At 38.7% G+C, this 11,804-nt stretch overlaps 1 protein-coding gene across 3 annotated transcripts; it reads right to left on the bottom strand.

Annotated features, from left to right (window-relative positions):
- Positions 1 to 214: 214 nt before the first annotated feature.
- Positions 215 to 11,804, bottom strand: LOC106154261 (somatostatin receptor type 5). 3 transcript variants are annotated; one of them, XM_013528555.2, is made up of 2 exons: positions 11,574 to 11,804; positions 215 to 3,317 (listed from the first exon to the last, which is right to left on the bottom strand). In XM_013528555.2, the coding sequence occupies exon 2, from the start codon at positions 2,444 to 2,446 to the stop codon at positions 1,355 to 1,357; it is 1,092 nt and encodes a 363-aa protein (XP_013384009.1). In that variant the 5' UTR covers positions 2,447 to 3,317; positions 11,574 to 11,804; the 3' UTR covers positions 215 to 1,354. The 3 variants fall into 3 exon arrangements, with proteins under 3 accessions (XP_013384009.1, XP_013384008.1, XP_013384013.1); XM_013528554.2 differs by lacking the exon at positions 11,574 to 11,804 and adding an exon at positions 10,715 to 10,905; XM_013528559.2 differs by lacking the exon at positions 11,574 to 11,804 and adding an exon at positions 10,715 to 10,902 and having other exon boundaries at positions 215 to 3,162.

The raw sequence follows: 11,804 nt of genomic DNA, 5'->3' as shown, positions 1-11,804 counted from the left end.
AATCGTGATTTCAAGCGTGTTTTCTTGAGGAATAACAAATCACCAATATAGATAATCTATTTAATGTGCCTTAATCCAATAAGTTTATTATCTAATTTTGAAATATGATTTCCGTCACAATTTAATGAAGAAATAATAAACTAAATTGTCCAATGCCCCGACATCTGTGTGTCCTGCAAAAGATTTGAATAACACTTAACAAACCAACACCGTTATTCTTCATTATTTTTATTCATTTGAGGTAAATGGCTACATATAACATAAACTGTAGACCCATGATTTGCACCTTCCCGCATCAACACTGAAAGCTTCGCTTACACGGCCAATAAAATGTCTTCAGCAATCAGTTTGACTACGCTCACTAACTCGATATAAGTGATCGAATATTCGCAGCTCAGTTTTCTGATGACGTAAAAATAAAACGAAATATAATACGACCCTAGGGTATGACCTCTCAAACCTATCACCCTTGATTAAAGTAAATGCTCCACTGCATTTATTTACGAAAAAGTAACCTTAGTTGTAAAGGCATTGTGAGGAAAATATCAACGTTGTGTTCATGTATATAAAGACATTTTAATTTGCTTTAGTAATGACATTGTGTAATGACATTTTGCCACCTTTGTTCCAAATTGCAATTGTGTCACCTCAAATTGTGCTTAAATGATAAATATATATCAATCGGATCCATTACATCACGTATCAAACGTTAAGACACCCATTTAAATTGCCCCTCTGTTAATTAATTGTACCTTGTCTAACCCAAGACGTGCCTGAGTAAACTCTACTAGGCTGTATATAGCTTACTCTCCAATAGAGGCCGACTGGGTGGATAAGTACTTTTTTGTGCAAAAATCCTTCTGTACCGGGCACGGGTACCGGGCCGGTGAAAAGCAAGGGGAATGTCTTGGAATATCTAGTGAAGAAGTTTCCTCTGTCCCCATAGGAGGAGCTCTGAGGACTGTGAAGCATTATTGGTAGAAAGCTATTTGACATATACACATTTTTTTCATATGCAATCATGGATAAGTTTACATGTGTATAGTAATCTTTTGTCGGTGAATGATGTTTATATAGCCTCTTTAGCAACGCCAAAAGAATTGCCCAGCTGACTACCAAATACTTAAATACTTTATTAACAACTGCTTCCGCGTAAATGAATAATAAATGTCATAATCATTTTGCACGGAGAAAAACAGTCTGTGCCAATTTCATATAGCCTTTGGTGGAATAAAGATGACGCGCTCAAAAACCAGTAATTTTGGTCCAAACACATTAAAGCCATAGCCTCTTCTGTGTGTTTTGATTATTTAAAACTTCTTAATGACATAAATGTGCTTCCATCAGAAGCAAGTTATTTCAATGTTTTCAAAGGTACCGACTGATAACAGGAGTCTGAGACTTCCATCTCGGCGTCCGTGCGATATGACACCGTTATCCGTCGGGTGATTTCTGACTGCTCCTCGTCCCTTTTCTTGTAATAGCAGGGGCACATTGCCCTGGCAAACGCCAGTCGAAATTCCTTCGATACAAAATTGTAAAGAATGGGATTGACACTGGAGTTGGAGAAAGCGAGGATTTGGGCAATCAGGAAGATGTACTCCGTGACCTGTTTCCAGATGCAAGGCCGGTCGTCCGCCACGTCACGGTTCAGAACCGCGCGCAGGAAGAGCACGTGCATCGGCGCCCAGCACACGATAAAGAGACTGAAAACAAGAATGACGAGGATCATGAGCCTTTTCGTGGCCATCTTAGACGCCTTGTGGAATCCTCCTTTTTCATTTTCAGACAGGGTTCGATGCTCTTTCTGTATGTGGAACACGTGAATCACGATGAAGGTAGACAGAACTGCAATGATGGTAGCAGGGGTGATGAAATCTATACCAAATACGACGGTGACATATATGTAGTACAGAGACGACTCTCCAACTCGTAAACTACACGGCTTACCACCCTCTTCCGTCATTATGATCAAGAGCGGGATATTCAAAAGTAACATGACTACCCACGTGACCGCCGCTGCCTTGTACGACGTACCACGCCCTAGCATGGTTCTAAGATGTAACGGGTATTTGATGCTAAGGTATCTCAGAAGACAAATAGCCACGAGAGAATATATACTCACTCCCATGGTGACATACGTCAGATAATAAAGAGTCTTACAAGTAACGTCTCCGATGAGGATTCTGTGTTTTGTTGCGTAAAATGCCGCGTAGATTGGCAATCCGAATAGGTTAAAGAGAAGGTCGGCGACTGCCAGATTCAAGAACAAAGGATTCATCTGACGGAATTTATAGACGACGTAGATTACTCCCAAGTTACCTACAATTCCGATAAAACATATCAACAACAATATCACTGGAACGGCCACTTTTTTGTCTTCTGGTGTAATAGCGATTGGACAGTCGGTCTCGTTCGTGCCGTTGGTAAAGTTTTCCATAGTCATGGATGGGTTCTTGGCCTGCTATATTGCTGATATATATCCCTGTTGCAGATGTCTCTTACGAAATTTTTCTCTACGTTTAGTAACTGCGTGCTTCTAGTTAGTTAACGGCAATTCTCCCAAGGAGAAGCTGTTTTTTTTTGTGTGTGTCAAGTGAAAATAAATTAAAATCCTGAAGCCGTTTTGTGTCAGGGTTGTGGTTATCTGGAAAAAAATTCAGCCCGAAACTGTTTTCTATCCACGTGCTTTAAGTTACAGTCATCTTTGAACTACTGTATCCGAGAGAAAAGTTTACTCTGCAATTTGGCGTTTTTAAGTTTCAAAACAACACAGGGGTATTCTTGGACCGTCTGCTTGATATTTAACATCGACTTTTACACCTGTCAGCCTGTTTTGTGACTGTCCACGCGTCCTTTTTTATAAAGTTATAACAGCTGAACCCTAACTTTCCTCGAGCAACATGTGCCTGTGCCAATAAAGTTATTTTCCTTTAACAGAAAAAAAAACTGCAAAGTAAACGGTGATTTATGCAATCAGAGTATTTTCACACCAACACTAGGTCCACTTTATGTCCTGACTGAATTTACCACTTTGCCCGTAACGCTCGCTAAGATCTGTATATATATCCTTGTGTGTCAATGACGTGGTATCTCGTTCCTATAGCGTCACTCTCCATACATCCGAGAAGTTCCAAGATGTGAAGTTTGCGTCATTATCGTCTGAAATATTAGAAGCCAATGAACTTATTATAAGGCCGCACGAACGGTCTCTTCCGATCTGCTTAATTTTCAGGTCTCAGAACCCCATCTAGCGGCAAAAACATGACTTATTTCACTTATATCCTTCAAGGCCCCATCTTCCGTCGGAAACCGATCTGAAAGCAAGTGATTCACACAAATTAATGTAGAGATACAGTTGCATTGAACATAATCAGGTTAGGGAGACAAAGGAAACGCGTTACCTTTGTTCAACACAATCAAGCTAGAAACATCAAATAATGATTGCTATCTTATATTCATCAAAGTAAGACCCCGCTTTGTGGTTGGCTGGCATGCAGTTTGCAACTTTTACATGCGGTGTTTTAATTTTAAAGCACAACCTTGGTAACGACTATATTGACATCCGCATTGTCTGTCGATAACAAGAAAATCGATCTATCAGTTACCATCCAATGTGAACAAAGTATCAGTGGGGCCAATGCCTGATCCACCTAAACTGGCTTACCTATGGGGAGGGTAGTTATAGTTATTGGTAAATATATTTTGACCCTTGGCGACGCCTGTCGCCCTCTTCGTTTTACTACTCGATCTTCTTATGGCAACTCAAGTTTGGCAAAATGAGAATATATAAAGATATATCTCATTCTATTTGTTACCTCAGTAAAAATAATGTAGCCATAAGACACAGTCTTGAAAAAAGTGAAAAAGGCCTTTAAAACAGGCAGCTCTGTGCGTGGTATTATTATTTAAAATGGATGCAATTAATCAGGGCTCTTTTTTACAGACAGAGATCACATTGCAGATAACGCTTGCTCCAGACTGTCGTCTGCCTGTCCTCTGACGCTAATGTCACACGAGTAGCTTATTGATGGTAATACTAGCGCAATGCAAGGTTAATTATCTATCATATCTCTCGTAATAACATGGCCTTAGAGGCTTCGATTTCTCGTAAAGTCTCACAGATTGATTACTCAGAATGTTGAGGCGAGTCCGGCAAATAGCTATTAGGGAAAAATTCTGCTTGAGGAGGAGGGTTTGACGCCTTAGCCGTCATATATGATTTGTAATTAAAATAATAAAAAAAAACATCATAACATTTCGGTTTAATGATTTTAAAAAAGTGCACGTCAGCACACCTACATTATTTTTTGTAATAAAACACAACAAATTAAAATAAATCGGCAGGCGTGTCTAGTTGTACCCCTGTTTGCTTCACCTGCCAAACTGTGATTTTTCTCCTGTTTTCATTTTTTGCAACAGTTCTCAAATCGTTGCCAAACATTTTAAAATGCAATACATTTTCATAGATCGAGGGTTAGGACACCATATAAGCTTCAAAGATTTATAAATTCTCTGAAGTTGAAATCAATACTTGCAAGAAACGTATGGAGTGCACATTTGTAGGTTTATTTTGACTTTTTTAAAATATGTAAATTATGGGGTTTTTGGCTGTTATATACTTGAATGGTTTGCAGTATTAAAAAAAAGATCATTTCCCATAGAAAAAAACAGAACAGTTAAAAGCCTGTTCCCTATGGGAATATCCCTACGAAATAGGTATCAAACTTACATGAATCACATACAATTAGGTTGTTTATATGTGTCAACCGCATCAAAAACCGATCCCGATGCAAAGTGGCCGTTTAAACAGTTGTTTGAACTGCAACACTAATGTGGCTATCGCCATTAGTGCTTTTTTGTCTATCAAACCACTTTCTTTATTACATTTATTAGGATTAAATGTCTCAAACCAATTGGTTTTGGTGCAGTACAGTACAGTACACTGCACTGCACTGCACTGCACTCTCGACTCCCCACAGTCAAAATTCAAAACTACTCGACAATCGCTAAAGCAATGCTGTGAATTAAATCAATTTGAATAAAGCCAAAAATTTTGATACATCATTTCCAAGCCACTTTTTACCTCTGGGCCGCGGGCATTAACGACTATAACAGTGTGAATGCACAGACCGAGACCGTGCGGGACGAGGTCTCGTGAAATATCGATTAAAGAAAAATAGCATATGTAGGTGTCTCCGGCTTTAAATGAAATATTTAGTTCGGAAATTATGACTCCCGAGAGACACAGCGCCGTTAGAGAAAAGGGTTTTTATTCTACGTAATCACGCAGCCGCATCAGTTCTAATTATAACTTCTATGTTTTATTTGGTCCCCTGACCCGGATTCCCTTGAGCTGGATTGGGGTGAGTGATGGACTCCACTGCATCATCATCTCTAATGAAAGCCATTTTGACCTGCGGCGCCATTTCAACTTGCTTCAAATTAGCCAATAAATAATGCGCAGTGTATTTGAAACACCGTTCTGCGCAGGCACCTGCACTGACGTCACGGCTCCAAATGGTCTACACTCCACCTCTAAAATCACTATCTCAATTATTTTAAAAGAAGTGCACTTAATATTAATTCAATTATGGCGATAGTGTATGCTAACTGAGCGTTTATCTAATTGTCTATTCCTTTAAAGAAGGCTGTCTATAAAGAATTTAAAACCCAGCTGGATTCGCACGTCAGGCGTTATATAGAAGCCAGGATTCGCACGTCAGGCGTTATATAGAAGCCAGGTCTGTACGTGTCAGGTCGAGAAGATAACAGAATAATTAGACCGATCTAAATCCAGTCATTTCAGTTAGCTGGTTTAGTGATAGTATTGCCAGGCGATGTGAAAAACCTATTCACTTCCAGTATGTTAAACTGAGCGTTTTTGCACAGGATTGCTCTTCAACCACAGCTGGTTAAATCTAAAGCCAGTTTAAGTTTGGTTTTTTATCCTGAATATTTATTCATGTACATGGAAATGTGTATTTGTTAATTAAAGAACGCGCTCCCTATATTCCCACCAAGGAGAAAATTAATGTATAAATAATCAAATATATAAATGAAAGATCAATAGAAGTTCTCGGGGTACTGCCAAATGCTTCGTTGAAAATAATTTTAAGTTGTACTGTTGAAAGCATTTGGTTTGATTCAATTTAAGAGAGAGAGAGAGAGAGAGAGAGAGAGAGAGAGAGAGAGAGAGAGAGAGAGAGAGAGATTGTGCAGTGACAGGTGTGCACACAAAAATCCAAGCACCTTAAGGCCGAATGCGAAATATCTTTGAAATGCAGAAATTGGGCAGCATTGCCGCTGGCATTAACATGTTTGTTTTTTGACGTGCGGCGATATTTTCACCTCCGCCGTTCTAACAACCTGACGATTAACCTAAATGCTATTTAGGCAGCGATCCACAACATGCCTTACCGTCTCCACAGGTTAAAAAATTTGCACATTCATTAGGATGCCTATCTTTACTAGAGCACTTGTATCTAGTTTATGTTCAATGTGGAACTGCGTCCTTGTGGTGAACATGCACTGTTAAATTGCATCGCCCAAAATGTATATATATAAATGACTCACATGTAATTGCAACCTTGTAATAAATATATATATACCACAAGGTTGCAATCACACAAACACACACACACACACACACGCACATATATATATATATATATATATATATATATATATATATATATATATATATATATAGAGAGAGAGAGAGAGAGAGAGAGAGAGAGAGAGAATACACGATTGTAAAAAAGTGAGGACACATAAAAGATCATGGCCTAAATCATAACAGGCTTTATGTATAAGAACAAAAATTCGAATGAATACAAAGGACAACCGTATTTTGACAGGTCCGATTGGAGGATAATCAATGGTCTCGGTATCACAACAGTATAACTGCTTTAGGCAAGATAGAGAAGTCTTACTCAGATCCATGGGTACTCTCTATCAAAACCCACCCGACTGTTGGCGCCATTTTAGAAATTTTTGTTGGCGCCATTTTAGAAATTTTCGTTGGACTCACAGTACAGATATGTGCTCAGCTAGTGAATAGCCAGAGATATATCTGTGAATATCTACCGAAAACATTCCGTCTGTCAGCCTGGTAGAGATGATGTACAGGCTAGGATGCAGAAAATTCTTCAGGATGATTTAGACCCCATTCCCAGAGATTAGATCGATCCAAACTAGATCGACCTAACTCCCTGGGGGTTCACGCTAAATAACTGTCAGCCGAGCGGGCACGAAAGTTAGTTACCCCTTTACAGCTTGTAGTAGGCGGGACGAACATTTAAGCCGGATTATCTGACAGTAATCTAGTGAGATCGATCTAAAAGCTCTGGGAATACGCCCTTAGACAGAGAGAGACAAAAGCTAGCTATATCCAGTTTAATAAAAAAGGGGGATATATAGTGTTTGACATCTTTTAAAAGGGATCTTTTTATTTATTTATTTATTTAATTTTCGAAGGAGCGATATCCAAACGTTTAAGGAAATTAACGGTTATTTCTATAATCAGTATGTTTCAAGGTATCATCAACCAAATCATCTGTCATTTTCTATCCATATCAGTTCTAATCAAGTTTAAGCAACAGATTGAAACCAATATTTCATATATCTCTTCTGGGTCGCAGCCCAGTCACGAAATCAATCCATTAAGTATAGCTATGGAAACGTGAGCTCAAAGTTTTAAATTACCTAGTACTTAATGACGTCCTTTATATACATATTTCCAAGTTGCATTTATCAATTATCGATGATTAGAAAAGAATTGTTTTCTAAAATGCCACTGAATCACTCAAAATTAACAAGGATATCTTAATATACACTTCATATTTGCCTACAAAAATTATGTGTCAGTAAAATGTTTCAACGTGCTTACTTATTTAAGCAACCCCTATTCCATAACTGCACACGAAAATTTAATATAAACCATACTCTTAACCGTTAACTTATTTAGTAATCACCACCTTCTCATTAAGATTTACCTTTATAATATATCTTCAACGTTTACTTTAAGTACACCTTCGTGTCGTGCAAACAACTTTGCTAACATGATTCTAATTGCCATCATCTCGGAAATAAGTTTACATATTGCCAGCTAGATAGAAAAAACTTGCACGACAGTGCATTGATGGTTAATTTAAAACAAACAGAGCCAAAATAATACCGCAGACAGGGAAAGAACGCAGACAGTAGGCCTTTTCTGCAGATTTCTATTGATTAAAAACTAATATCCCAATCAGTTGGTAATCCAGGCAATTACTTGATGTCTTCACCCTTAAAAACACGCCTGATATTAAGCGCGGGTTATGAAGCAATGTCTTACAGTCTGGTGGCTAACTATAACTAATGTAGCATGTAGCGTGTGCACATATGCCAGGCCCGTAGCCAGCAATTTCAAAAGGGGGGTTCTTTTTCTGAAAAAGTGGACCTTTTCCCATAAGAACTACATGTACCTAGATCAAATTTTACCCAGAGTGGACCTTTTCCCAGCAAAAGGGGCGGTTCTTTCGAACTCCCCCGAACCCCCCTGGCTACGGGCCTGTATGCTTATCACAATCTAACTGCATTTGATATTTATATTTGCTCCCCCTTCCTCCCCCTCCCTCCCTCTCTCTCTCTCTCTCTCTCTCTCTCTCTCTCTCTGTGTGTGTGTGTGTGTGTGTGTTTACTATTTAAATGTAACTTATAATGCAACTTATGTATGTGTTATATTAATATATTGTACATTTAGCTTAAGATGATTGTAACTTCAATGTCAAGGTTAATAAATTATTAAATAATTAACAAACTTCTCTACTGCTTGAAATGAGATATACAGTTTTGATTTCATTGAAGTACTCAAATATCAAGACTCTTTGTTTTCCGTATTACTGCCAAAATTTTAATTCATAGTGAAATATTTAGTGGGAATTAGGTATATGAGCATAGATTTAGCACAAATGAGGATTGTGTTCTTTGGGTCATTTAGCAATGTCCAAATGTACAGCGACAAAACTGCAGTTAGTGGTGAACTTAAACCAGCGGCGCAGATCGATAGACGGAAACACGGGTAGATAAATAAATTGAATTACCACGGTCTGCTACATAACATACACCAACAATTCATTGTACAAACCTCTAAACCTATTAATCAAGAAACGACATCTGTAAACGCTGGCGCTCCCGTTACTTCTTTAATTAATGTTTAAGTAAATCTGCGTTGAAAGATTTCCCCAGTAGATTGTCCATTAATGTAATTGTCGGTATCGAGTAAGATATCTCCCCAAAGAAAGTTATACATGATGTTATAGTCTTCCATCATAATTGCATCGTATTCTATCAGTTTTCTTCTGAAAACGTTCACTTTTCACTTTTCAAAATGGATTAAAAGAGTACCATGAGCTTACAATATCAGGTAAAATACCACTAAACACTGTACATATTCCTATAAAAGACAAAAATCTATTAACCTTGCTTGTCTGTACATTGAGTTTATTGACCATCAATACAGCCTTTTTTACGCACACGTCATTATTACTATTTTTTTGCTGTGTAAAACCTCTCACATAAACACTTACTAAAGGGTGGTGGTGGGGTTTAAGCCCCATAAAAGCAATGCATTTCTCCATAATTTTAATCTGTGTGATGTCAACAAAATGCTCTCTCTCTCTCTCACACCCACACACACACACACACACACACCCCTACCATGCGCTCAGAAACAATGCATGGTCATTCGTACTATTCTCATGTTTGGTGCGATGCAAACTCGATTCGATGTCGTAAGTTTCATTTTGTCCAAAATTCTCATAATATTTAGAATACTTGAATTTTACATATGTGGTGATTCAACTATTTCAATGGGGTGTTTACTACTGCAGTATTGTAGATTTAGCTGAAGTTTTCTTTTAAACCAGTCTACGTACTGCAAGTCCAACAAAGAAATTAATCAGCTGCGTTCTGCACTCCTATTTCATAATGATAGGTTTTCCCGAAAACAGCACAAACTGTGACGTGAGTGGAATGGTGAAATGAATTGTAGCTGTTTTAAGAATAACCTATCATTATGAATTTGACGTATTGAATTTTTATAAACCCTTCACCCTACCCTCTGATTCCAGGGGCTTCTAAAATATTACAAAAAATTTAAGTATGTGCGATACAAAAATTTTCATATAGACTACTTGTGCACCCTATGGTCAAAGGGTACCTGCACCCAACCGTAAGATTAGACATGAATTTCGGAGGCACTCTACCGTGTCACGAGGCAGCGGGAGCACCAGTATCGGTTTTCTGCCGTATCATTGAAATGTGCGAGAAACGGGACACTTTCTGGACAGATCTGCCGAATCAACAGCGATCAATGCTCAGACGTGTCACCTGAACCCTTGGTGACACGTATCATTCAATGCCAGTGTGACCTGAATGGTAGTTCGGAACCGTTGTTCTTAGGAACCGTAGTCCGCTCCCCATTACTTTGTACGGGTGACATCCGTCCTATATACTAACCCCAGTGCTGCAACTAACCCTAACCTGTACTAATCATATGGGAGCCCGGACTTCCATTCCTAGGACTACCATTCCTGTCACACTTGTACATGTGATGCCGAAAAAAGGATTTACAGTGGTATATCAGTGATATTTTGAAAAATTTGAAGTTAAACTAAGAACACGTTTTGTAGCCTTTAATCTTTTTTGTTTTACCTATTCTCAAACGTACCTCACTTCAAAGATCACGGGACGACGGTAACTTGCTCGTCTTGCACGCTAGGCAGAGTTTACCGGTGGTTTACGGATGCTTTCTCTTTTACCTTCTGATGTGTTCGTACGTTTAAGTACTCGGTAGCACCCGGTTCCTCTGCATAACCCTCATGAAATAACCTAATGGTTGCTTGGCGTGCAACTAAAGACCAACTCGAGCGAATCATGTTCAAGCATGCTTTCTTTTTTCACGGGGAGTTAGGTTACCATTTCTCGAGAGCGCTGCGCAATGATGAGCGTGGTAAATGAAAGGTTTAGGTGAAGGGATAGGAGCGATTTCTCATTTATTTTTACTTTTCACTCTGACATAACAAAGAAACGGTGGGCTCCGGGTTTAACTTGGAAATCCGTATATATATTCTTGTCGTTTTAATGATTCCCCTTTAATAATTCAGTTTGAATCACGAAAGACCAAGATAAGACTTCAAAAGACAACTGCATTTAGGATTTAATGACTAAGGTAAACCTAAACAATAAACATATAAGCACCATTCCCATCGTTTCATACAGCGGTACATATAAAAAAAACTGATTAATACGTTACCAAAAAAGTTACCAACGGCGTGTTGCCATGACAGATCGTTAAACCCTTCTAGTTATGGTCACCCCTAATCCTTCCGACTTACGCTATCCAGGATCAAGGCACGGCGTGCGCCTTTCTTCGAAAAACGAAGGGGATACGCCAACTGTGTATGGCGTCCTTATAACTTCTTACAACTTTAATCACTCTGCTCTCACTGAAGGTTCGGTCTACATGTATCTGCAATGTCAACACGACCTTAGTAAATAGGCGAGTACAGGTGGATAACTATACTTACCAAGAGACAAAAATTAGATCTTCTGCCTTGACACACACACACACACGATAAAATGACCCCATGACACACTGTACTGGTAATCCCTGCCTCGCATGTTCTGCATAATTTACAGGCACGGGAAATGGTTAAATACACACTTCAACCACAAAACTATAGGTTGTTTCCAAGCCCCAGAAAGAGAGCTTACAGCGGTGGCTGACACGATATATTTATGCAGGTAGTGTTTTATAG

Source organism: Lingula anatina, chromosome 4 (genome assembly GCF_051362555.1).
Source record: "Lingula anatina isolate TDL-2025a chromosome 4, LinAna3.0, whole genome shotgun sequence".
NCBI lineage: Eukaryota > Metazoa > Brachiopoda > Lingulata > Lingulida > Lingulidae > Lingula > Lingula anatina.
The sequence above is the reverse complement of the archived record's forward strand: the minus strand, read 5'-3'. Positions and strand labels throughout refer to the sequence as shown.